Consider the following 27,538-nt stretch of genomic DNA (forward strand, 5'->3'; position numbering starts at 1 on the left):
TAACTCCAGACTACACGTACAAACCTCTCTAAAAGTAATTTATATTTACTTTGCACTTTGCATGCTTAATCTACAGTTCATATATGCACACACACACACACACACACACACACACACACACAATATCTGCTTCGTAAAGTTCATGTGTCTGTGCTCCTGTGTAGCCAAATCACAAATTCAAATGTGATGCAGTGATAAGTGATAAAGTAATGATACATTACACCGAATCTGTAGCAATTACAGCTGCGTCACTCAAGTCAATTCACAACTGGGCCGTAACATTCACCATCTGGTTGCCACGAGGCGACACGGGGGCCGCTCCATGTGATTTAGCGCAGAGCCCTCGTGTGCGATGACACTCGAGCGTCAGATGCGGGACGCGAGACGGGCCTCCTGCCACAATAACCGGAGAGGCAATTTTGGCACGGAGGTTGGCAGGGCCGAGCGGTTATTCCGCCACACCTGTCCGCCATCACACATGGAAATCAGGGCCCGCGAGTCACACCGCTCACGAGTGCTGCATATGCGATGAGGAGACTCGGTGCGATGCGCTTTCTCGTATGTTAAAACAGGTTAGAAATACAAATAGTTGCACGACAACTGCACCAAAAAACATGTTTTTTTAAGCCACAGTGAAAATGAGGTTGATACAGAGACTCAGCTGCAATAACCCATTCACTTATTGAACGACGGCGGCTGGATACACTCTCAGCCTCCGGGCTTAAACGAAAAGCAGAGCATGGCTGTCTGATTGAATGGGTTTGTAATGCAAGCCAAATAGGTTTGTTCTAATGGGACTCAGCCTCAGCGGCGGCTGCAGAGGCTTACGCCAGCACAATAACAGCGGCAAGTAGCAGTGGCAAATACCCCATCAATGTTTGATTGGCTGTGAGCGGCAGAACCAACACAAAGGGGTTGCTGTGTTTACTAATGGACGTTTGGGCGCAGTATTATTCAATGAGGCTTGACTTTAAGAATCGGCATATTAGCGGGGAAGGGTTTATGTACTGTATACAGTACAAGTCAAAAGTTTGGATACATGCATTTTTCTTTATTTTTACTATTTTTCACATTTTAGAATAATAGTAAATACAGCAATACTATAGTATAGTATTGCTGTAATAACACAAATGGGATTATGCGCTGACCCAAAAAGTGTTAAACAAATCAAAACTATCTTATATTGTAGATTCTTTAGCCGCCCTTTGCCTTGATGGAAAGGCAAAAGGCTTTGGAAAGAAATTCATACATAGGCATCAACTTCACTATTTATATTTGTCTAAGAAACAAATTTCAAGCATTTAAGCATAAGCCTTTAGATCAAAATGGCTTTAAGATAATGAGAAACATAGTGCATTCAATCAGGTGTGTCCAAACGTTTGACTGGTAGTGTATGTGTTTGCATGCATATGTGTGTGTGTGTGTGTGTGTGTGTGTGTGTGTGTATGGCCAGCTATGTTTCTGCTATTGCACAAATTCAAAACGTTCCCAGAACTGAAACCAGCAGGGGGCCCGTCCTTCACCCGGGACGCCCAGGGTCAAGCCTCCCACAGCAGGAGGCGCTGACCCCAGACGGCCCGCTGAAGTGTCCTTGAGCAAGATACTGACTGAACCGCCACCCGCTGCAGGGGCGCTGTGTGCCGCAGCCGACCCTCCGCTCTGACCTCACTGTGGAGGGGGGCAAACCAAGAGACAAATTCACCTTCAGGGATCAAAAGAGAATCTAAAAAAATCAAGTGAGCTGTAATGGGTAATATCTGGCAGTCAGTAGGAAAAGGTTTATTTTCAGGGCTAGGGGTTGGGGCTGGGCTTAGAATTAGAATTAGAGTTTAAGCTTATAATAATAATAATAATAATAAACTTTATTTATATAGCACCTTTCAAAACAATTGTTACAAAGTGCCTAACAGCACTGCAAAACCTGACAACCCTGTTATTTTATCTTGTATAAAGACTTATCAAGCTTATTTTAGGATTTCTTTTGTTAAATCATCTTACTGCACTGGCAGATAATTTTACTGGTTTCAACAAATGTGACTTTTTTTTTTTAGGATAATGTAACTTGTTTCAGGAAATGTACTTAACTACTTGCATTGTTTTATGATGATTTCTTGAAAGAAGTCATTTTGGCATGTATCATGTGAAATGTATTGAAACCAGCAGGATTATCAGACAGTGCAGTGAGATAATTTGTCAAAAGATATCATGAAAGAAGCTTGATAGGTCTGGAAACAAGATAAAATCACTGGACAACTTGTCATGTTTTGCAGTGAAAAATCTCTTATGGTCAAGTTTGTCTGTGATCTGCTAGATGTTTGTATTGTGTTTGTCACACACCTCTCTAGTGTCACCGATCCCAAATGAAATATCTAAAAACATCAAATTAAAAAGGTATACTATTTCCAACACGTTTTGCTTTGCCCTTGGCCTTGTACAGCAGTGATAGAGGATGGTGCCGCATTACAGTCGGTGTGATAAAGGAAGGCGCTCGGCAAAAAACCCAAAATGAGTGTTATGGGAGCATCGAGAAGGAAAACTACATATACTAATAATAAGCATAATAAGCACAATTGTACCTCTAGGAGACCACAGGGGCCAGGTTAATGCTATGGTTCAGGAATGATTTATGTATGATAATATAGGAGTATTCATGTGTATGTGTGTGTGTGTGTGTGTGTGTATATGTATTTGTGAGTGCTGAGGGAAAGAGCTTTTGTGTGTATGTGTGACTGAGTGTGTGTTGCTTCTTCCGTCTGTCTGTGTGTGTTTATTGTCAGCTTCTAAAACACATCACCCAGCTAATTTCCCAGCCGTTCTCAATTCATAGAGGCAGGGAAAGAAACAATTGATCTGAATACAACTGCCATGTTTTAAATATCTTTGAATGTCATACAGCAATTTATTGCGCCCAGCTTAGACAAGCTGTGTATTGATTTTCTCATGCGTGTGCAAATGCAGATCACAAACCCTTTTTTTTTTTTCCCTTTAGGTGTATTTTCTACTCCTGAAAAACACAAATAAACACAAACCGGTGAAAAGCTCTGAATTTATTCATCACCATCTCTCAGTATGACAAAGTGGAGTAAAGCTGGACTAATGATGGGGCAGAATGTAAATGGGGAAACCTCTCTGCTGGGACTGGCAGGACTGATCTATGAGTTTGCATGTGTTTTGCAACCTGAAATTGCTTCGCTAAGCGGAGGCTTTTCCTATGGATGTATTTACAGTATAAAGAGCCACATTAGTGGGCTGCGGTTGTGTGTGTGTGTGTGTGTGTGTGAGAGAGAGAGTGACAGAGAGAGAGTCAAGGCCACCCAGCAGCTATGAAAATGTCTATAGAGGCTGGTTTCTGAATGCGTTTTATTTACAGACGCGGACACGTCAATAATATGATGAATGAAGGGGAAAAAAACAAAACTCAAAGCTCAGAAATTGCTCAGCAGCAGCTGTCAGTCTGAGTGCAGGTTCGAGCCCTGATGGAGGACCAATTTTATTGCTAAAACCATGTAGTATGCACCCAGTCTGCAATTTAACATGACGCTGGCACTGCTTGCTGCGCATGGACATACTATCCTATATCCTATATCCTATATCCTATATCCTATCCTATAGGCAGCCCAAGAGAAATGTATTTGACTTGCACCAGTATAGGAAAAGCAGTCAATAGGCAAGTGGTATTACAAGGCAAAGCAATCCTACATTTTCACATTTCTTTTTGCCACTTGACATGTCTGTAAAATTTACAGTGGCCATGGCTTTCTCTCACATCACCTTCTTTTTACACCATTTCTCTGGGTGTTATTTCTCAATGTACCAAGGGCAGAGAGGGATTTGAACCAGCCACCGCATGTCAACACACACATTTAGGATCTATGTTGAGGAAATCATTACACTCCTGGTTGCCCTTCTGCACTAGAGCATGTACTCCAAGAGGTTTTCAATATTTCCACTGGACCTTGGCTTTCCAAATGTGCTCTGAACTTCAGAGGGGAAACAGGGATTGAACTCAGGCTTAGTAGAGCTTCTTCTGAGCTCATTCCTGCTCCATGGTTGAGCTTTGCTTTCCTCTGGATGCTGCTTCTCAAAACACATACATATTTTATAGGACCGGATCCTTAATCGCCTAGACTTTGTTAAACACTTTTTTTCCCCTCTGTGTTACTAAGTCTAACAATAACTTTGCCTGCCTAAAATATGTACTTTTTTCTTTTTGAAAGTGGTGATGTTAAAGAGATACAATGCGGCTTCTCCAGAGGATTTGAGACGGTAAACGTGGATTGAAGTGTGTTCAAAAATCCCCAAACTCACATAAGCTTTGATTTTATGAAGGGGAAAGACTACTTAGCTGTCAATTAAGATATGCTTTTTTTTTTCTCTTTTTGAATATTACGGGCTGCAGTACAAAAGACGTCTGCAAAAGGTTTTCCAGGAGAGGATTTGTGTTGAAAACTTGGCATGTGCAAAACTCTGAAAAGCCCACAAGCTTGGATTTAGTCAAGGTGCAAGCTTACTTCTTTTGACAAGTTTTGCTAAATGAAGACTCCAAATACTTCTATGTCTTGTTTCAGAAATAACTCATACTGTATTAGTGACACGCTACTCAAGAGGAACTGAAAAGATGCTTGATTGGTGAATAACATTGAAATTATTATCATGTGTTGTCATCTGATTTGTCAATTTTCTTGGCAGAGAAATTCAGACCTCATGTTTTTTCAGGAGAGCATTTAACCATTAGAGCATTGACAGCTAATTAGAAGATAGCAGTCAGTATTAGATTAGATAAAAATATATATTTTCTCCCAACTGCAACATTACTTAATGAGTTAATTTTCTCTCTTATTCACATGTTCATTGTTTCATTCAGGTATGTTCACTCTTCCTTTTGAAAGCCAACCTTCTATTAATTAATCTTACCCGCCCCCCTTTTCCTTAAACCCAAGGTAAGTTTCTACATATAGGTGCTCACCCAAAATAGGTCAAAGGGAGAGTTAGATCAGGTGCATTATATATTTGTCCTCTTCATTCAGGTGCGCACCACAAATAATACAAAGAATATGAATATTCTTGGGGAGAGCCACAGATATTTTTGGAATAATTTGCACATCCTTTGCATAAATCTGTGTTGTTCCCCACGCTGGCATGAAGGACATAAAAACTTGATTCTGGCTTCAGCGTACTTTTCAGCTACATTAAGCACAACTGCCAACATTACTGGGTCAACGAGTCCTTTCTTAGGCTTGAAATCAATTCTTATGGCGTGCATAATGATCTGCTTAGTCTTTCATAAATTTCAAAGCACGCTGAGCTACACCATTTTTTAAAATTTCACACCTGGAAAAGTCTCAATCCCTGCAGATCTAGAATTCTTTTTCCTCAATGCAGTGAAAACAGATGCTATTAAAGGAACAACACATCCTAAAACAACTATTGGAGGTATACCTTCTGGGAAATGTAGGAAATCACTTAAGTAGACGAGGCGTATTGAGGGAAAGTGAGTAGAAGAAAAAAGTAAATTACATCTACATCACAAAATAACATAAATAAACAACAGTGTAAGTGTATCTGAGGGTGGAATTTTCCTTTAAGGCCATACTTAAGCACTATTAAAGATTCAGCTTGAAATCAGTGATGTTGGACAACCACAGCGGCTTTCCAGACTGTACGTCCAAACTCTTGAAACACGGCTCAAACAAGATTATGTTTAACTTTGAGAAATGTTTACACAGCAGGTACTTTGTTTACGCCTTTGAAGTCTAGCAGCAAATTAAGAAGAAGACATTTCTCGCTCGTGTGGCTTTGGGTTGTTCTCTCCAATGAAGGACTTCGGGAAAAGCAAAAGATACACCGCGGGGACTAGATGGAGCCTCTAGGCTGCTGCAAAGAAACACTTCACTTTGAAATTAAGTGGACATCAAGTGTGCTTGTAGAACCAGACATTTAGCTGCATGGAGATTTATTTGTAGTGCATATATTTTCTCCACATTTAATAAAAATAGACATCTTTTTGTGCTTATTGAGTGTTTCTTTTTACAAATATATACTGCATGAAGCAAAAAGCTATCATAGATCATCAGGTCATAAAGAAAATCAGTCAATACATTAAAAGCAGGGAGTGTGAAACATTGAAAAACAACTGATTTGTCACAACTGTTCCATGATGAGGAGAACACAGTACGTTGGTAAAAATAAAAAAAACAAAACTGCATAAGTATATGAAGTTCAAAAGGCACCATAGCTCTCATAAAGTTTCAGTTTAGGTAGAGTCATATTGAATCAGTTTAGCACAAACACATTGGCATGATAATATCTGAGTACAAACCAGTCAAAAGGTAAACAATAGTTGAAACAACTTCTTTTGAAAAAGTGTTGAGCAGTTAAAAATGGTGGAACAATGGCAAAAAAGTCACTTCAGCAACAATGGCTGCTGAACTACTTTGGTTTTCACCTGAATAATGTTTTCAATCTATTAAATACATTCACTTGAAGTGTCTTATAAATAACATTTCAAACACTACGAATCCTCCTCTACAGTGTCAGAACTTACATTTTCCCCCTTCAAAGTATCTCTGAAAGTTGGCTATGAACACTCACAGGTTTCCCCTTCTGCACTGGAGCACCTTCGATGATCGCCTGGTTGAGGTAGTCGAGGAGGATTACGTTGAGGGCAAGGCCTGCTGGTGAATTCAAGTTGTTTTTGTTTTTGTTTTTGCATGAGCACCGGGCGCGAAGAAGTGAGGTTTAGCTGTAAGCACCGTGTGTTTAGGAGCGCAGAGAGATGGAGGAAGGCTCACTTGAGTTTGAGCTGATCTGTGAGCGTCTTCGCCCCGTTGACCGCAGAGACGTCGAGCTCTGGACTGGCCAGGCGTTTGTGAGGGGCTGAGGGAGGGAGGGAGGGAGGGAGGAAGGGAGGAAGGAAGCAAGAAAGAAACAAAGAGAAAAGAAAAGAAAGAAACTGATTAGCATATGTTATTGCAAACTTTTACCATAGTTCTAGCCTATTACTTATCCATCTGTCAGCCAGCCACAGTCTAAAATGTGGGAAAAATGGAACAGATAAAAAAAAAGGTAGTGCTATATATCATTAGCACTACCTGTTAACGCCGAAATAGTCATGATTGTACGTGATGATTACACTGTATATTTACATTCATCCTAGAATAGTCACAGACATGATTCTGGCCACCATAAATATTGGAAGTAAAACAGACAGGCAGCTACAGTAAATACGGGACTCCCACATTGAGCCAGATATCAGTAAGCTGCTCAGGAAAATGCTACAAGTGATTTTGGCCTTGATCCACTGGCAGTGATACAGATAGACACACTTCCAGAGCAGCGATAGAAAGACTTTAGTCAAGTTGAGCTCTGGCTGCCATGATGCCGCCACTTCTGGGAAACTAAGAAACACTGACTGCAAATACAACAATGCTTTCAGTAACACTGCCATGCTGTAGGGCTGCACAATTCATCATGTATAATTGTGTGTATCTGTATCTGCTGTAATGGAAAATCGTCAAGGAATTGACATAAGATAATCACAGTGACAACATCTACCGAAATAACTGTGATTATCGTTTCTGAAATACTGGCATTAAGCCTGAAATTATCTAGAAATGCAGGGTTAGAGCTAAAATGACTGTCAGGACTTTTTGCAGCTTCAGTGTGTAAATACTCACACAGTGTGTCAGATCTCAGCGAGCTGCTAAGGAAAGTGCCGGGGCCTTGGATGGAGGAGGAAAGGGCAGCCAGTCTCAGGCTCCTGGAGGTGGCGTCCAACTTCTCATCCTGGGAGAGACAAAGGGCAGACTCGCTATAAAAAGGTACTTCACCAAAAAAAAAAAAAAAACCCACAATCTCTGTTGAACTTCTCACCTTGAAACATGCCCAAAAGCTGTCGACTGTTCTGTATAATACCAATTTGTTATACAGTCATCCAGTTTGATGCATTTTTCAGCAGAAACCTACCTCACAGACAGCATAAAATCTAATGCAGGGCGCCTTAAAATCGAGCTTGTGGGACAAATTTGCAAAAATGCTTTTTAATGTTCCACAGAATGATAACATTTTCTATTTGGGAAGTGCCTGTTTTGAAATACCTTTAGTACAAGGCATGAGAAGCTAAAGATACACTTCTGAATAATCGATGTCCAATCACATTTTGTGTCCAGCAGCCCACCACACATTATGTTCTGGCCAGCGTCCTTCTATGTCAAAAAGTTTGGGCATGTTTCATCTAATGAGAAGTGAAGAGCTTTGAGATAAAACCCCAAAGCAAACAAGTTTGTTAAACCGTGTCCAGAGAGGATTAGCTTAACAGGAGAAGGTAGGGAATGTAATCATTGCTGCGACACGTCTAGCTTGTCATGTCAGTAACTTCTACAGACTGTGTGCAGCAGTGTAAGCTGACAGCCTCTATTACATACAGTTATTTGCCCCTAAACATTCAGGCAAAAAACAGTCCAGTCTGAACAGATATCCCTGAGTATTTTGTGCTTCTGATGAGAGGCGGCCGAGGCGCTCCCATCTCCTGTAATTTTGAGACAGATTAAAGAGTTCTTTTATCCTGCGCGACTAGATCATTAACGTTACAGATGTCCTGCGATAACAACTACGTTTCAGGCATTGTCCTGAAAATTAATCCCGTCTGAATGGGGCTTTAGAAACTGGTGTTACGAGTAGAGCACCGCCATTAGAGTTGGTGTAAAAACAGATTGCTGTTGCCGGCATTACCGACTCTGATCAAGATGGAAGCCTCGTAAAGACGTTCCATCCATCCTTTTTCCTTAAACAAACCCCGGGTGGGCGGCAGCTATTAAGCTAATGCAATCGGCACTTATCGCTCAACGCGGGAGTCATTTGGCAAACCAACAGGGTAATCTGGCAGATTAAAACCATTTAAAAAGTGACTGTGTGGCTGTTTAGGGGTGGTTTCAAACTGCTGATGGCAAACGGCTGTCAACAACGTTGTCTTGATGGCTCCCTTGGCTGAAGAACAGAAAGGGGAGAAGATGAATATAGCGATTACCGTGTGACTGGTAAAATTCAGGTTCCGTGTATGAGTGAATTTGTGCCAGTGCTCGAAATTTTCCCGCTTTGTCCATCCGTCATGCATTACCAGCATGTGCAAAATTATTCATGTATTCATACAAGCCGCAAATTAGGTCCGGTAATGCCAGTTGTTGAGAGTGGACACACTGGCACCGGCGTGGGCGAGCTAGACTCATGAACGGCTCTCAGAGTGAGGCTATGCATGTCCAAACGGCTGCTATTTGAACAAAGCAGTGCAATTAGTGACTGAAATAGAAAAAGTGTGGGTTGTTGTTTGGGAGCACTGGCTCTCACAAGGCATTATAAAGCTCATTTTTCTAGAGTCCAAACCAGCGGACTTGCAACAGCGCATGTAAGTGTGCGGCGTACTCGGTACTCCTGGATTCTGCGTTTGGACTCGTCCAGCTGGTGCTGCAGGTCCCAGACAATCTCTTTGTATTTGGTGTAGCGCTGCTGTACCATCTCCCTCTGCCGCTGAGATTCCTGGAGGCACAAAATGGAGGCCGCATCATAACCCAACCAGAAACAAAATGGCTACAGTCATTAACCAGGCCAGAGGGGGGAAAAAAACATTGAAAAAAGAAAAAAAGTGTTGCAGCTCTCCTTATCAAACATCTTGTGGTAGATGAGTAGAACATGCTGAAATGTATGCATTCACAATATTACACTGCACTCACATTACTATAAGGAATTTTGGATAAAAGTATCCACCAAATATCGCATGTAGATTATGCATGGCTGTAATGCTGATCAACAGTATTCCAAGTTTTCTGCATTTCATGTGTGAATGTGATGATGTGTCTTAATGTGTGTATTTAAAGTTTTCTGCATATTTTCTCTGTTGTGAGTTCCTGTATGCGGTGTGTTTGTATGCTTTGCTGCATCCAAGTTTCTTGGTAAAAATGATAAAAATGAACCAACCTCCAGATCTTTGAAGTTCTCCATCAGACACGGTTTCTCTGGCACTGACTCCAGGTGGTCCAGGGCTACTCTTGTGCTCTGGGAACACACAAACACACACACACACACACACACACACACACACACACACACACACACACACACACACACACACACACGGCAAATGCACACGCATACACACAGTTCTTAGATGAATATAGACTAAATTCATCTATTATTATGTTCATCTACAACCCTGCCCCTAACTATTAATCATCATTGATAATTATTACTACCAATTTAGCCATTTAACTGACACTCAGAGCCAGAGCAACATCGTAATAAGCGTAATAGTATAAAAGGTCAGGAACCCCAAAATCATAAATAACATTATAAAGAACAAGTGCAAGGGACTACAACACAATGCAAAAAATGTTTAAAAGGAAATGGAGAAAAATACACGGGTAGACACTATAATCAGTTCAAAATGACTCGCTTATCATATCCCCATTCATGTACTTTCTATGGATTCAATTATACTTCAATTATACTTATAGTTTGAGAACAGTATTCTGTGGTACGAATTGGCGAATGACGTGCATGTTCAGATACTGCAGGCATGATTTCTTACTGCCTAATGCAATTCAGCCAAATTCAAAAGACATGCTAATTGAAAGACTTTTTTTTTTTTTGTTTCCGCACATTTTTTGTTTTTTGTTTTGTTACCGCATAAATACATTCAGCACAATCTTTCATTAAGTGACTACTCAAGTCCCACTCCGTTCCATTCATCTCTCCGCTGAATACTTGAATTCCCAGCCCCGTTCAGATGAAGCGTTTGAGCATCAAAAGAAGTGGCTGTTACAAGGCATTACGCTGATTGCTCCACTGAGCGACGCGCTGACATACAAGTAAAACCCGCTGACGGATGATCCGCGGCACCGGGGTCGGGTCAATGCTGCCTGCCACTCTGTTGTTGCGGTAAGCAGAAATGATTTGAATTGATGGCGGTCCGGGTTTTTTTTTTCCCTCCTTCCCCCCCCCCCCACCCCTCTTTCTCACAACAGCTAATTGAAAGTGAAGCGGCCGAGCATGCCGCATAATTGTGATGGATCGACAGAGAGCGTCGGACAGCTTCATTTTTTTCTTTTTTTTCCAGAGCCTGTAAAAAGTGCTCGGGTCAATACGGCCTTTCAATAGTCCTAAGTAATATCGGGCGTCTCTTTCTGGTTGACACCTAATAGGTTATTAAGGATGTTAGCGGTGGACGTTAGCGGTTTGGGTGGTGAGGTCAATACTGTACCGTCACCACGGCCCGGTCAGCAACGGCTCCTTGGTTCTCAGCCCCATCAGCACGACTTCTGATGATTAGCGAAGCTCTGAGCCTTGACTAAAGCAATCATTTCCAACCCTGCCGTTCCCCAAGTTGGCCTCTATGGGTTGCTAGACAAACATAGCCTTAGGTGAACCTGCCTGCATGGCTACACAGAGATGGAGAGACTTATGCTGAAAGTCAACATGACTTTTAATTTAACGACTCGGGGGCCACTTCAGAACTCTGCCTTTTCTGACTCACAATATACACACCAATAATCTTCAGTTGCAATCATAACGCTGTTGACTTTAATCATCTTTAATCTTACCGTCTCCAGATCCAACACGCGATCCTGTGGAGACACACACGGCACAAGATTACTTTACATGCCTTGATATAAAAGACCAGGCATGAGGACCAGTGCCAAAATATGGGATAAAGTAAGGGATAAATAAGACATAAAATGTATCTCTGTGTAAGAGACAGAGTCCAGGCAAGTGCTCAAAATGGCAGTTAAGAGAGAGAGAGAGAGAGAGAGAGAGAGAGAGAGAGAGAGAGAGAGAGAGAGAGAGAGAGAGAGAGAGAGAGAGAGAGAGAGAGAGAGAGAGGGGAGTGTGTATGTGTGTGTGCGAGAAAACTGACAGAAGAGAGGAATAGACGGCTCCAACAAATGGGTAACAAGGGAAGGAAATGCAGGGGCTGCGGAGAGTCTATAGCAGACAACAGCCTTCTTATCACATACTCTGACACACACACACACACACACACACACACAAAGACAAACCGCTCTTGCCGCTCACCCAGCTCCTGACTGATGTTCCCTCTCTAACGACGCGTAAGTGATGGTACGCCTCTTATCTGCCACTCAAACACACACCTGCTCCCCCCCCCCCCCCCCCCCGCACCCCCGCCACTCCACCCCAAACTGACTGCCTCTCCCCTCCCTCTCTGTCTGTAATGTGTTGGTGGTTTTGAACACGGGTATTCTCTTTTTCTCAGCCCACCCCATACCTTTATACTCCTCTACCTCCCTCCCTCTACACGCGCCTGTCTTTCTCCCCTCTCTCTCTCTTTGTCTCTATGTCTCTCTCTCCTCATCCTTCATAATTAAAAGCTCGACTGGGTCTGAGAAGGCTGATTAATTGCACACAAGCTCTGGCAGGTGCCATCATGCAGCCACAGATGGGCTCCCTGTATCCAACACGCACACACACACACACACACACACACACAGAGGCAGGCACACACACACGCACACACACACAAAAGCACAAACGCACACACATAACTACTCTGTACGGGGGTTTGGAATGAGCGATTGCCTAGACAGACACCTTTGTGTGCGTGTATGTGTGTGTGTGTGTGTGTGTGTGTGCCTGTGTGTTTCACTGTTTAATGGTGAGTAAAGGGCCAGTGAGGCACTGGGGGCCAGTCCACTCCAGACTAGGTGAGTTGGTGGCCTGCCAACAGTTGATGCCGCGGTATTGAAAGACGGAGACAAGGCCTCTGGTGGCTTTTAAACTCCAAGGCCTCATGTCTGCAGTAATTAGCTACTTGTCCAAGCAAGGCTGCAAGGGGTCTGTTCAGGGCCTGAGCCAAGTGCTAATGTTTGTACCACAGGATCACAGAACGCTGACGACTAAAGCCCAGCAAACATTAAAAAAAAAAAAAACGATGCAGAAAAGTAAAGGATGCAAAAAAAAAAGACATGTTTTGAATGTGATGTGATGATAAAAAACAAAACAAAAAATGCACCAGCTATCCCTTTTTGGACTTGAAGCAGAAATCAGGCCAGCCACGCCGGGTGGGACTATTGATTTGAAAAAATACTGGATATTAAAAACCTATTAAGGGGATATTAAGGGGATAAATAGATGCAAGCAGACAGACAGATCCAGACTATTAAAGGTGTATTATGCTGACCTGAAGGCTCCTCATCTCCTCTTCCTTCCTGCGACTCCTCTCCAGCAGCTCTGGAGGGGGAGAGGATTGTGTGAGAAGAAAAGTTGCATTGGATGTGTAGGGTTAGGATAGTACATAAGGTCAACTTACACAGTAGTCTACTCTCCTCCCTATACACACACACACCGATTTCTGAGAAACCGTGGGAGCTGACTGAATCAGTCCAACTACTAGACTGTCGTCCTCTGTCGATGGCAGACTGGCAGGCAGACTGGCAGGCAGAGAGGCACAAAGACAGTTTGTTGGAGATGCAGTCAGACAGACAGGCAGAGAATCACCTACATAGATGGACAGAGAGACAGGCTGACTGAAGGACAGACAGGTGGATGGACAGACAGGCAGACGCATCCCACCAAGGTGTATAACAACACAGTGGCCCTTATTGTAGCAGAGAAGGATGCTACTTTTGCTTACTAGTTTCAGTGTGGTTTTTATCATCCATTCACACCAGGACGTACTGTATTGTGTCATTGGTCTTTTTTGCTCGAAGCAGTTTTGGAACCTCCCATCCCTCAAGCTCCTCAAGCTCGCACGGTGATTGGAATATGAGCAAACAGATGGTGAAGAAAAGTGGGAAAAAGTCAAAAGCAATGTGGACACATCAGAGCAATGATCACTTTGACCAGTTTCATTTGTTAATCCATGAGATATGGAAGGGTGAGTCTGAACCTCACAGCATGTCTGAAGAGATTTGATAATTCATGTTTTTGTGATGTGATGTGATGCCATTCCTTCCAATATGTTGCACTGCCTTGAACACAGTTCATTGCTAGTGGATTTTTTTCATCCAGGCGGGTCGGGGAAAGACAAATTCTAGTTGTGGTTTGTCGTTTGATTGCAAGCACCCTTTATATGATTGCAATCAACTGTTATTTGATTACAGTCATCGGTTGTTTGCCTACTGAGATGGTGATGTAGAGGAATAACTTTGATATAGTTTTATTAAGCAATAAGCCACAAGAGTGATTTTAGAAGAGCTAAGAGGCATTGGGCATGATGCCAAGCAGAGTAAGCCTTGTGTGGCTTATTGCTTTTATAAACCGGCGGTAACACACCACTGTAATAAAAAATAATGCAAATGTAGACATTTTCTTTTTTTAATCAATCATTATTAAATATAATCATAATTAAATATTATTATTCCAACAACCAATGTACTTCTTGTGCCAACTTAGGAGCTGCTTTTGGGTTAGTGCATTATTTAAATTAACTGTTACGCGGTCACAGGTGTGTGTTTATCTGGAATCACACAACAGCTTCGATCATGACTCAGCCAATCAGAAGTGAGGATCAGAAATACCCGTTTCGTAATGAAAGAAAATATCCACTGTGACAGATAAAGCAGCACGACGAGCGGAGCCCCAACAGTCTCTAAATGCCTCTTCAAACTTGCAAAGTCCAATAGATTACTGTGATTGCTGTTCCATTTGTCTCCCTTTCTGTTTCGAAGGCTGTTCCCAAGTTCGATATCCAATCACCTGGGGATGACTGCATCTCCGCCCCCGCATGCACAAACACACACACACACACACACACAAAACAAACATACACCTGCCTTCCCCGGCCAGCCAGCTAGGCATGAGCGAGTTGCAACTAAAGAATACTCGAAAACCCATACAATCACCAATTTGTGGTTAGAGATCAAACCTCCAGCCACAAACCTCTGGTTTCAGCTAGACAGGTTAAATATACCTTGAAGATGGCAGGAGAGAGACGGCAGTGATAGTCATTATCGCTGCCAAAATGCTCCTCTCTCATACCCAGGCACAACTCATCTAAAACCTGTGGCACAGTCACTGGGGCAAGTCCTGCAATACTAAAACTACAGTATCTGTACTGTGCAGTGCTGGCCAGTGTTGGAGGGAAAAGGCCAAGAGAGGGCATTGGACAAAAAACTTTAGGGATGAAAAGTTCTGCAAGAAAATGAGTAGGGATATTGTGAGATGATTATATCTTTCAGGAGTTCTGCAAACTGCAGTCATAAATAGCTAAACTTCTGAGATGAAGTAGGATTAAAAAAAATATATATATATCAAAACCCTATAACAATTAGAAATATGTTTTGAAACTCAATTCAAAATTAATTTTATAAAAATGGTAGAATTAAATAAATAATCAAATGTGATGAAGTGTGTGTGAAGTAACTACAAAATGATCCGTTTTTACTGTCATACTGTTCATCTGAGTGCAGTATTACAGTGGAGATTGATACAACTTGATTTGGTAAGCCACTGCTCAGCAAATGCTTTCAAGAGTTTTTTTAGACAGTCTGGTTCTGTAACAAAACAACCTAAAGAATCACAGAGGAACCACATTATTAAAGGAGAACCCAAATTCAAACCCGAGTTGATAAAATCCTAACTCTAACACCTCGCATTTAAATAACCGTATCTTGTAGCTTAGTTGTGAAACACGGATTAGTCTTGGGCCTAATTACTACAGAGATAATATTGGTGCCTCAGCCTGCAGTGCAGACAGACAGGGTTACTTCTGTCAAATGGCTGATTGGGTCCGAAGATAGAAGGAGCTGTGTGTTTCCCAAGGGGGTCTGGAGATGAGGCCGTATCATTAGATCACTGATCTGAATGACGCAATGCCCTACTACTATTGCCACAGAGCATACAGTAGAATGATGGACAGCTGATTGTCTCTCCATACAGCTTCCTCTATCTCCCTGTCTCTGTCTAATGATCTCTCTCTCTCTCTCTCTATGGCCTCTCTGTCTCTTTTCACCTCTCTTTCTCTGTTAATGGAGCCCAAATTAGGCCCATTTCCCTGTATTGTTCAGATGAAGCGCTAAAAAACAAGTTGCTCTTCCTCCGGCAGTCGCAACTCATTAGCAGAAAGTAAGACAAAAATGGGCTGAGAAGAGGGGAGGGGAGAACAAGTCCATTTACCAAGTCCCAAAGTTCACACTCATGCGCACACACACACGCTCAAACACTTTCTCAAACATTTGTAATCGCAGACAGACAGACAGACAGACGCAGGCGCACAATTTCTGAAAAAATGCATCATCGCAGACACACACACACTTAATTTCTCAAGCATCCTGTACCACAAAAAAAAAAAAATCACAACACTGCACTATTTATGCACAGCATTTAATTAGATGTTCGTCTCAATGATGATGTGATTAGATGTGAGTGAACTCAGAGGGAACTGTGTATGACAGTGACAAGACCAAGATGCAGTTGGAGGGAGAGAGAGAGAGAGAGAGAGAGACAAAAAGAGAGACAGAAGGATGAAGTTCATGTTGTTGAATAGACTGTATCAATCAAAAAGGAATCATCAGGGAATCACTGGTTGTTCATAAAGAGTTGGCTATAATATGTATGTATATCAAGTGTCCAAATATTCACATTGTTTCCCCATTGTTAATTCAACAGTTGTGGGCAACCATAGCAAGAACACTGCCACCACAAGTAGACAAAATGCTATAATATAATATAATATAATATAATATAATATAATATAATATATAGCCTCAAGCAAACAAAGCAATGAAGAAGCCAGAAGTAAGTTCTTTTTGGGACATTATTTGAATATAATTTGTAGAAAAGAGGATTATGGGAGTTTTTCTGAAAATCGCAGCCAAGATGTCGAAGATTCAATGTTCAATTTTCACGATAATACAACTTTTACTTCTTTTCATTATCTGGGTATCTCAGGTATCTGAATTACTGAAAAGCTGAATGGGAACTGCACTCTACCTGTTGTTTGTGTTTCTGTGTGTGTGTGTCAACATGACATTTAATATGTTTCTACCTTTCTTCTCTGTGCTGAGGGAGTGCAGCAGCTTCTCCTGTTTGTCCAGGCGCTGCAGCAGGGCGGCCTGCTCCGAGTCGCGGCTCTGTCTCAGGGCCTTCAGCTGGTCCCTGGTCTGCTGATGCTGCTTCCTCAGACGACGCTCCCGTGTGCCGCGCTCCCGCACCTCCTCGCACAGCCAGCGGAGCTTCGTCTGGTTGGTTTAAAAAAATAAATACAAAAGACATACACACAATGCATAATGTATTAGATAGGGATGGACTGGGATTTTCCAGCTTTCTGCATGGTTATTGGGAATTTGGGCGATAAATTGGCATGCATAAATATTGAAAATCAGGGTTTATGATAATTTAAATAAACACCGTATGACCAAAACCTCAGCTCGCTTTTTAATGGTTTCATAATCGGCTTAGAATTGGGTGAATACAGTAAAACAGTAAAAATCACTGGTTGCATTTTATGTCCCACCTTTCCTAGTCCCAGCAAACACATCACCCTCCTCCTCACTGTGCCAGTGTAACTGGTCTGCGAGCTCGGTAGTTACTTTTGAAAAGCTAATGATTTTGTGTATTGCCAAAATCACAAATCAAACATGGCAGATTGTTGTCATTGTATAATACCAGGATGTCATCCTGTGCAAAGTCCAAGAGGAAAATTTGCAATGAGTTTGGATATTTCATTGGCAAACATCGGACTGCTGCATTTACATTCAGCATTCCTATGCAGTGCACATTTCCATAGGGCCCACATTCTCAATTTTACTCAACACTCCATGGGGTTTGCAAGGTTGACACCTGATGTCATTCCTTCAATCAACTCAAATAAGCAAGCATCTGCAAGAAGCCACAGCTTTTTATTCACAGCCTGGTAATATTAAGTTTCATACTGATATGGCTGTGTCCCCTCTCATATATTAACATCTCCCTATCACTTTACATGTGTGGTCACCCAGTGTGTGACTGGCCATCGACTTGTTAATCAAAGCTCTGTTGTGAACAGGAATGACACCACAGTTATCAAGACAGGTGCTAAATGTACTAAAAACCTGGTATTTTATAAGGCAAAGGTTGTTTTTGTGAATCCACTGCACTTTTAAGGTGATTTGCCCACAGTACAAACTGCATTTAAAGTCACTAACATGGCTCATGGTGCTCAAGCTGTCTCGCAGGGATACGCAGCCTCCTGGAAGAAGCACTTGAGGTGATGAATATGTAAATCAAGGCCTGCCCACCTTCACATTATGATATGCAGATTCTGACTCTGACTTGAGCCCATTGCACGCTCCTGTCCTTACGCACCCAAAACTCTGTTATGGCTAGCACTCCCATCTGTTTTCTGATGTAAAAGAAGAAATCTGCATACTAATCGATGCCAAAGACATCAAATAGGAAATTAAGTCACAAAAAATTGAAGCAATAACCAGTAAAATTAACTAAATATTCTCAGTCCACTAAATCCTTCATCCTTTTGCACAGATTGGTCTCCTCTCTCACCTTTTTCCTCCAACCCACACTCATTTCCGCTCATATAACAGCTTCATTTCACACACAAATCTGTTGAATTTTTAAGGGATCATCAACAGAGACGGCACCGCAGGGCTCACGGAGCGTACCACGGAATCGTTTAAATGTGCTGATGGCCTGCATCGATGTTTAAATAAATGATTTTTTTCTTTACAAAATGAGAAATCCACCATTTGGAAAAAAAAATTACTCTTATACATACAAAATGATTGATAACACAAAATTAAAACAAAAAGTATTTTTAAAAGGATATGGGTAACTTAACTTCTTAATTAACAAAATGATAACATTTTAACAGGCTGGATCCTCTTTATTTTAGTGGTAATGAATGATAAATGTCAGATAACTTTTTTTCCCTATAGATATATAAAGTCTTTTAGAAGAGAACATACTGCGGTAATATGGCACAATTTAGAAAATGTACTTTCATGTGACACAAAAGCCTGACCTTATCAAAATGTGGGTGTCTATAAAGCTGAGACAAGGTGCTGTAGAGGTATGAATGTAGTTACACAGGGGCATCTCTATAGGGGTCGAAGCCTTTAGGGATTTAAGGTTAAACCCTTCCCTTGCTCCTTTATGCGACTTGTTAACACTGACCAAACTGTCCGATATCATAAGAATACCATAAGTGAATCCTGTTTTCCCTCTAAAGCAAAATCCTTTCATAAAATTCTCATCTTAACTCCTCTTCAAAAGGCTTTCTGCTCCAGCAGCGAGCAGATGTTTCTGGTGAAATCTCAGCTTACATTTTTAAAGTGCCGAATCAATTCCATCATTATTTTGACAAAGCCATTTTGAGTTTCAGATGAAGCCAGTCTCCGATGTTAAGCTCACTTCAGCAAAGAGCACAGACAGAATGAGTGTCATAATACTTTAGAGAAAATATAGTGGCCCAGACAGACGAAACAGTCGATGGAACAGCTCCTAGGGGATGGAAATTATGTTACTATGTTTCATACAACGGGCTGTTTCAGCCAAGCAAATTGATTGGTTAAATAGGCATTCCTACTGTGCTTTATGAGCCTGTAAAGCATACCTAGGTTTTGCTCAGATAAATAGTGTTAATTAGGGAGCTAATTATCTTTCTTGCTAATTTCCGCTGTTTTATTCTTGTACACGCACAGTACTTTGAAAGCATTTCAGGCGGTAGAGGTACACTATGCTGGTAACCACTGTATACTGTGGTATATGAAAGAGACTATAATTGCAAAGGAGAGGAGGATGAGACAACACGCTAAACTGCATCTCACAACTTCATCAATTAAAAACAGACTCCTACGAGGAGTGCAAGAGGCAAGTGTCACTGCCCTTGTGATTATTATGAACAGGCATTCCCTTGAAAAGCACTGAACTTCACCGATTCACACTGCAATGCTCAGCTGTGAAAGCGGTTTCTTCAACAATTTTTTTTTTCTGAGAACACAGAAGGACACAGAAATCAAAGAGTAAATTTGCTGCAGTGAGGCAGCAAAGCAGCAAAGTAACTGAACCAGTTGCTGAAAGATGAGTTTTACTCTGGTAAACATTGGTTTTAACATACCCACAAACAAAATGTGCGGTGGGAGTAAATATGTACACAGCTCCAACAATTTTTTTGTGGTTGCAAGGACCAAATCATTGATTATTCTGTATTATTGTTGCCTTTCATTACTCTGCTATATACCTTAGGCATTAGGAATGAGCACAGTGTTCATGGTAATTCTTTATATTGAATTTAACATGCTTAATTCTGCGTTCTCTCAATTGAATAATTGATTATTCAGGAAAATTTAGAGTAAGGATGCCCGCACTGTTGCATATTAAGATCATACCTTCGTCTCAGCTAGCCAGCGGTGAGGGTCTTTCACTAATCCGGGTTTCTGGGAGATAGCCTGTTAAACAGAACAGAGAAGACTGCAAATGTGAGCTGTCTTGCCTTGGTTAGCATGCAGTACATATTTCTATTCTGAAAAATAGAAATAGAGTAAAGAAAAAGAGTAAAAGATCTTGAAATTGCATTTGTGAGTGTTTGTGAATGTCACTTGTCTACAAAAAGGTTTATGAAAAGACAGTTGAGGATAGGACTAATAGAAAGCAAAGAGAAAAACATAAGATTAGAAATGAGGATGGACAAAGAACAGAAAAAAGAACAGCCATCTGTCAAACACTTAACTTTTGTGAAGAACTGTCCTACACTTTCTGCCAGCTTAAATTGGTGTGTGCGTGTTAAACATCCAATGACAGTAATGACACTACACACACTCGCGCACCCACAAACACCTACACACAGAGGTTGTGTGTGTCATAAAAAATGAGCTCAGGGAGTGTGTTCCATCCTTCGTAGACAAGCCTGTCAGCATCAGCAACGCAAACTGACTGTCTGCCAACTCATAATGACTTCTGACACACACACACACACACACACACACACAGGCACATGTGCGCATATAAACAGAGTCACATAAAAAGTCCAAAAACCCATGCAAAAACATATACATGGCATAAAAACATACCACACACACACACATAAACACAGACCCATGAACAAACCCGACATAAAAATAGCCCACACACACGCACACACACACACACACACACTCTGCCTTTTAAGTACACCCTTGTGGCATGGTGTTTGTGTGCATGATCAACAGAAGTGGAAAGCACACGCAGTATGGTTTTTTCGGGGCCCTTTCTGTCGCATGCCTTTGCAAACAATCCAGCGCTGTTACATAGTTACCGCACAGGTGTCAAGCAACTTTTTAACGTGTCACTCAAACTCAGATCCAAGTGAAGTGAGTTTCCCAAGCTGTTGCCACGGCAGCTCAAACTCCAACAACGGAGCACCGCCGCGCAAAGGTCCCCGACTTTGGGAGTGTACAGCCGCATGGCAGAGTGTGCGACTGTGTGGGGGGATGCAACATGCTTCTGTGCTTTTCTCTCTCTCTCTTTCTCGAACCATCAAAGGCCGCTCTGCGCCGGTGGCAGACAAAAGGGAGGTGAAGCCATTGGAAAACTGAACAAGTAGGCAGGGACTTGAAAGCGCTGTCTGCGGGGTTGGAGTGAAAGCAGCATTTTCTCAGCAGCACTGCAGTGGAATGCAAGCGTCTGCCACTGCTAATATAAGTGTGTGTGCTTTGTATGTCTCTTTCAGTGTGTGTCTGTGTGAGTTTGCATTCATAGCCACAATAGCTGTTTGTTTGTTGCACCTCCCACTGAGAAAATAGAAAAGAAGGGGAAGTTTAGACAGGGGCACAAAGTGGAGGTGACGCTAGACGAAGACGTAGCAAAGATTTCTTTTTTTTTTAAAGATTATTTTTGCCTTTCTGTCTCATTAAACAGATCACAGTGAAGAGAGACAGGAAAGACGGAGAGAGAGGGGAACAACACGTTCCCAGGCCAGATTTAAACCCAGAACGTTACAGTTATATGGTCTGCACCATAGCCAGCTGAGCCACCAGGACGAACCCAGGAGAGAGGAAGATGTGGACAGGGAGTAAGAGAAGAGGGAGAAGACTAGGAGCAGTAACAAAGGAGGCGCCCTCAACATGGGACCAGATATGTGGTCAAAAAGAATGTGAGTTAAGAAAGCCAGTCAGAGAGAATCTGACATCGAAGTGTAAAATCCAAACCCTTGTAAGGAATATCAGCTGGCTAGTAGACTATTTTGCTACTATTAGGGTAATTTAATGGATTCAAAATCTTCTACAGTCACATTGGCAATTGATTTATCAACTGCCAACATGAATTCCCAATCTTCCACATGAAATGAGCACACTGGTCCCATTAAGTATTTTTTACTGTACATTTCAAAGTGTTGCTACACTGTTTTACAACTCCCTGCATTAGTGCTTCTAAGGAAGTAAGGAAGTAAGGAGGGTATCATGAGGTAACTGAAACCTAATACACCCTTTAACTGTTAATGATTCCCCTCATTAGGCCAATCACTAGCTGAGTTTGACTTCTTTTCAACATGACAGATTACAGATGAGGGGAGGCATTGGCTTGGATGTCTGGCTGCAGCGCTGCTGGACCAGATTGGGAAATCTATATGAGCAGATAAGAGCTGGCTGGGTTCATTAGCCTGGAGCAGTGGAGGAAAACTAGCTTTAAGCGTGTAGGGGGGGAGAGGGTGTGTGTCCTGTGTGTGTATTTGTGTGTACATGTGTAGGTGTACTGAATAGGCAATACATGGAAAAGATAAGGATATATAGGAAAGCAAGTATGGAACATAGAAACTTTTGTGTACGTAAGGAGTGTTGCATGTTATGTATACTATCTACCATCTATGTGTGTGGTTATGTGTATGTACATGCAGTGGTGTTATCACAATAATACAAGTTGACAACAGTATTAATACTAGGATCAGTTTCCCTAAAATGATGCCATGAAAAAAAGATTAGACAACACAACACTTGGAATAACTAAGTGTACCTGCAATAGTTAAAATGCCATAATTATTCTAATAGTAAACTTTGTTTTAGATGTGTTTTCCCCAAAAAGACAAAACTTTTGAGGAGAGTAACACTGAAATGACAAAAAAGTGTTTCCTTGTAGGACATATTTTGTCATCAAGCAACTTCCAAACAAGCAGCAAAACAGAATTCTTCAGAACGGAGCATAATTATCTTAAGTCATCTGGAGCACGATTTTCAAGTGAAATGTATTGTAAACTAAATCTGCGAGTAAATAAATACGCCTGTAAAAGGATTTCATTCACGGGTGTGAGTTTTACACAAACTTATCACAATAACTTCTGATGTGAAACACCACAAAATAGCATAAAATTTCTCATATCGGGTACCAGGGCACTTTTTCAGTACTAGTAATTCTGCCTGTCTGTACACGTACACACAGTGACCTGCAACACACATAAACTTCATACATGTAATGTCTCTGTAGTATGTGAGACACTGATCTCTACTTGATCCATGCATACTTTCAAACATGCCTTCACCAATGTCATACTTACACTTAGATCAATGCATTTTCATTCAATACAAGCCTCCAGATGATGCAAACTTCATCGCAACACACGTATGTATGTATGTGTGTGTATGCTCTGATGACGGTGTATGCATGTGTGTGCTCTCCTGAAGGTTGTATAAACAGAAAGAAGCATCTTCTTATGGATTATGTTTCACCTTCAGCACTTTCACAAAGACCAGCTGGGTGAGCAGTGTATCTGACAGAATATACACTTTGTTTGTTAGAACTGCACACACAAGACCAGAGCAAGTGGACTGGTCAAAAGGCCTGCCTCTTGACGACAGACTATATATCCCTGCTGGCCTTGGATCAAATCTTCTCTCCTGATTCTTGTTTACTCTGGCTCCATCTCTCAGTCTCAATACAACTACTACTTTCTTTAAAAAACACACTACTAGTGCTGTGACACTACCTGCAGTTTGTCTTCACCGTCCCTGGCCAGGCTGCGGCAGGCCGTGTCTAGCTCCTCCCCCACAGTGGAAAGGACCGCCTCTTGCTCCGCCTCCATCCGCAACACCCTCTCCTCCAGCAAAACAAGCTCCGCTTCTGAACCGCGTTTCCGCTCGTCACCTGCCCTGGCCTGAGGAAGTTGGGAGAGGGTTGAGTTGGGGGGGTGGACACAAAATTACAGAATTATTTGTAGATGTGTGGAGTGAGTGTAACTTTGGTTTTGAGACCCAGGCTTGCTCCGGGGGCCCATTCAAAGATCAATTCCAGTAGGTGTTACAGTTTAAAGCTGCACTAGGCAACATTTTTATGTAAAATTACACCCGTTTTATCAGCCTAAATCTGAAATTGCGGCTGCAAAAGCTGAGCACTATGGCCTGTCGATCCATTTTCATTGTATTAACGCGTTTCTTTGCAGCGGGGCCTACCACAGCTAAATATCAAGAAAACACTGGCAGGTAGAACAAAGGCAGATAGACAGAGAGACAACCTTGGCCAATAGACCCATTCAGTTTCCTCTCACACAAACAGACGTAGTTACGTTTCCTCTCCTCCCCTGGCCTGCACCGTCAATAGTTTCAGGGTCTGCATCGGGACACAGTGAATCGATATGTCCGAGGCACAGGAACCAACTGATCAGTGTTGCCCAGGGACTGTGGATCATTACCCTGTCCCTGGGATAATAAACCACCCATGTTACATTAATAAGGGCCCCTTTTGCTGCATTCACCTGCCTTCAAATCAATACATGGATCCCCCAAAGAGCTTCTGCTAGTTATCAGGGGCCTGTCGGTGAGGTGAATGGGGGCTCAGTACTTCATGAGCTGTTGTAAAACACCTGAGGCCATATTGATAAAGCCCTTTTAAAAATAGTGCTGATTTGGCACCACTTAACCTTTCGAGCCATACTGAAATTTGTATGATCACACGACCTTACCAGAGATCCTAGATCAGCGCTGCCATTTGGAAGGAAGACAGAGAGAGAGAAAGACAGAAAGACAGAGGGAGAGAAAGATGGAGAGAGAGAGAGAGAGAGAGAGAGAGAGAGAAAGACAGAGAGAGAGAGCGAGAGAGAGAGAGAAAAACAGAGAGAAAGACAGTGAGAGCAGAAGGAAAGAAGAAAGGAAGGAAGGAAGGAAGGAAGGAAGGAAAGCGATGCCCTTTTAGGCTGAGTTGTGCAGGCTTTTGTTACTTGCTATGACAGAAACACTGATCCAGCAATAGAAGATACTGTATTTGCGATTGGCTAAAAGGTTTGAGGAAATACCTTCCAAGCTGATGGGAAGTGCAGCCAGGCCCCCAGCCACTGATATCAAACCAAGCCTCTTGACTAGAAATATATTGCCTGGTTATCTGTGCATAGCCAAATGTCAGCTTTTGCATTTCTCCTCATGAGCTACAAAAAGGTATTAAAGTTAGTATGTGAAGCCTGCACTGTAAGTGAAGTGTATGTTGCTAGTTCGACTGGAACTACAACTGCTGCTGATAGCACTATGCGTCTGTATAATTTCTCTCATCATTCTTTTAAAAGCATTATCCTATGTATCTTATTTTCCTTTTGAAATAGCATTCTTGTTCGTGTGATTTGGTTTGTCACGATTAACTGGAATTGCCTTGTAAGTTCCGCACACATATTGTAAAACTTCTAATGATGGCAGGGGCGTTTTACTGCTCTGAAAATGGAGAGCAGTTGGTGCCTATTAGAGAGAGGCCATTATATCTGAGAGATTGCATTTATTGTATGTTTCACATTATTTGATATTACAGTCGTTATGTTTGCAAAACATGGCAAAGGGAGGGCTTACTTTGTCATCCAGTTCCTGTTTGAGTAGCTGGTACTTCCTGTGGAGAAGTGCATGTGCCTCCTCTTTGGTGCTCAGCTGCTCTGCCAGTTTATCACACTCATCCTTCATCCTGTCCAACTTGATACGCAGCGCCCCACACAGCTCCTTGTCTGACGCTGCATCTGCCTAGTAGGAAGTAAATGGGTTTAAGGCCATGATACACAGGCAATAACTTGAGATAATAAAGATTTATTGTGCCAACAATTATGACAAATGGGGGTTTTTCAGCTTTTAACAATTAACTTCACTGACTTTATTATCCCCGTAGGGACATTTTTTTTGCAGTGTTTCACTGGCACAGCGCAAACAAAAACGACTACAACACAGCACAGATCATCGTCAACACATACATATCGTATACATATTATACATATACTAACATGTCATAAACGTGTAGGTGTCAAGGGGTGAGGCACTCTATTCTAACCAGACCAGCTGGATGGAGCCACACAATGGACAAAAAAAAATCCTGCTGTGTATTTAAAATAGACTTAAGAGGTATGCTTATTAAGTAGTGCAGTAACTTGTGGTATAAATGAATGTTTTGACCTATTTTCCTTTAAGCTGGTAGTCGGAATCTGCAACCCAAATGTAGCAGCTCAAATTCTGTGAATAGTGGGTGTCTGGGGTCAGACAGGAGTCTGTCTGCTTTGCTGACAGATCTGGATCAATAAATCTAATCCAGACCAGTCGACTGAGTCCCTTGCAATTTGTAGGCAGTGGTTCAATTCTACAATTTCTACTTTTTAAACCCGTTTGCCTGTTATTCCTGTGATATTCTTGCACCAAAATACACCATGGGGGTGGTAGTGAGCAGTGCAAATCAATTTTAAAAGTTGCCATTTTATTGGAATAAGTGCTGCTCAGTGGATCATACATATGCCAAATTTACCAGCGGACCCCAATAATATATAAAAGGTTTTAAGTCATATTCTGGGAGGTGTGTATATTTGCTGAGAAGCAAGGCAACAGTAACTGACAGAATTCATAATGGCGTTTGACATGACATTCTCACCCATACAGAGAAAGAGACAGCATCATGTATTGGGCCAAGAAAATAATTAAATGCCATTGGCAGGATGCTGAACTCATGGTCTCGTGGCCTCATGACACAGACTAATGCACGTCTCAGTTCAACCCAAGTTTGCAACGGCAGATTCCGGCCTCAGACATTAGGATTCCATCTACAATCAGCATATAATGCAAAACTGTAGATATGGTAAAATGGAACTAACAACAATGACTGTGGGGTGGGAGAGAGACAGACGAAGAGAAAATGGAAAAACATAACTGCTGGAAGTGGATGGGGAAGAGACAGAGAGAGACGGAAAATGCAAAATTGGAACTGGAGGGAAGGAGAGAGAAGGGGATTAAGACAGAGAGAGAGAGACGCGGGGAGAAGGAAGACAGAGTGGAGGGGAAATCAAGAGTGAGAGGACAAGGACAAGAAAAGAAGAATATTTTAAGCTAATTTTTTTTTGACAGTTGAATATATCAAAATAGCAATATAGGCTTTTGGCTATGCTATATGGATATTGGGTGGGCTTCTTAGGGACATCTGCAGCACCCGCAGGCTAGCTCTTAAAAACATTCCACCAAACGCCCTTGTCCTTACCGCACTCTGAAACGACACCATTACAATGAGCTATGTCAGATATTAATGTCATTCAGCACAGCTAATGGGCTAAACTCAACCATATCAGTGAGGACCATGCCCCTTAAGAAACAATGTACCCATGGGGGCTCATCATTGGAGATACGGG

General features: G+C 41.9%; 1 protein-coding gene across 1 annotated transcript in view; it reads right to left on the reverse strand.

The window, feature by feature from the left end:
• Window positions 1–5,982: 5,982 nt before the first annotated feature.
• The window catches only part of cep128 (centrosomal protein 128), a 39,187-nt gene continuing 17,631 nt past the window's right edge, over window positions 5,983–27,538 (reverse strand). The window contains exons 16-25 of the mRNA XM_078289904.1: window positions 25,737–25,901; window positions 23,897–24,064; window positions 20,331–20,390; window positions 16,994–17,186; window positions 13,187–13,236; window positions 11,592–11,615; window positions 9,970–10,047; window positions 9,418–9,531; window positions 7,677–7,785; window positions 5,983–6,876 (exon numbers count right to left, since the gene is read on the reverse strand). Coding sequence (XP_078146030.1) covers window positions 6,788–6,876; window positions 7,677–7,785; window positions 9,418–9,531; window positions 9,970–10,047; window positions 11,592–11,615; window positions 13,187–13,236; window positions 16,994–17,186; window positions 20,331–20,390; window positions 23,897–24,064; window positions 25,737–25,901 — 1,050 coding nt within the window. The 3' untranslated portion in view covers window positions 5,983–6,787. The remainder of the gene's footprint in view (window positions 6,877–7,676; window positions 7,786–9,417; window positions 9,532–9,969; window positions 10,048–11,591; window positions 11,616–13,186; window positions 13,237–16,993; window positions 17,187–20,330; window positions 20,391–23,896; window positions 24,065–25,736; window positions 25,902–27,538) is intronic.

Source organism: Centroberyx gerrardi, chromosome 18, assembly GCF_048128805.1.
Source record: "Centroberyx gerrardi isolate f3 chromosome 18, fCenGer3.hap1.cur.20231027, whole genome shotgun sequence".
NCBI classification, from domain to species: Eukaryota; Metazoa; Chordata; class Actinopteri; order Beryciformes; family Berycidae; genus Centroberyx; species Centroberyx gerrardi.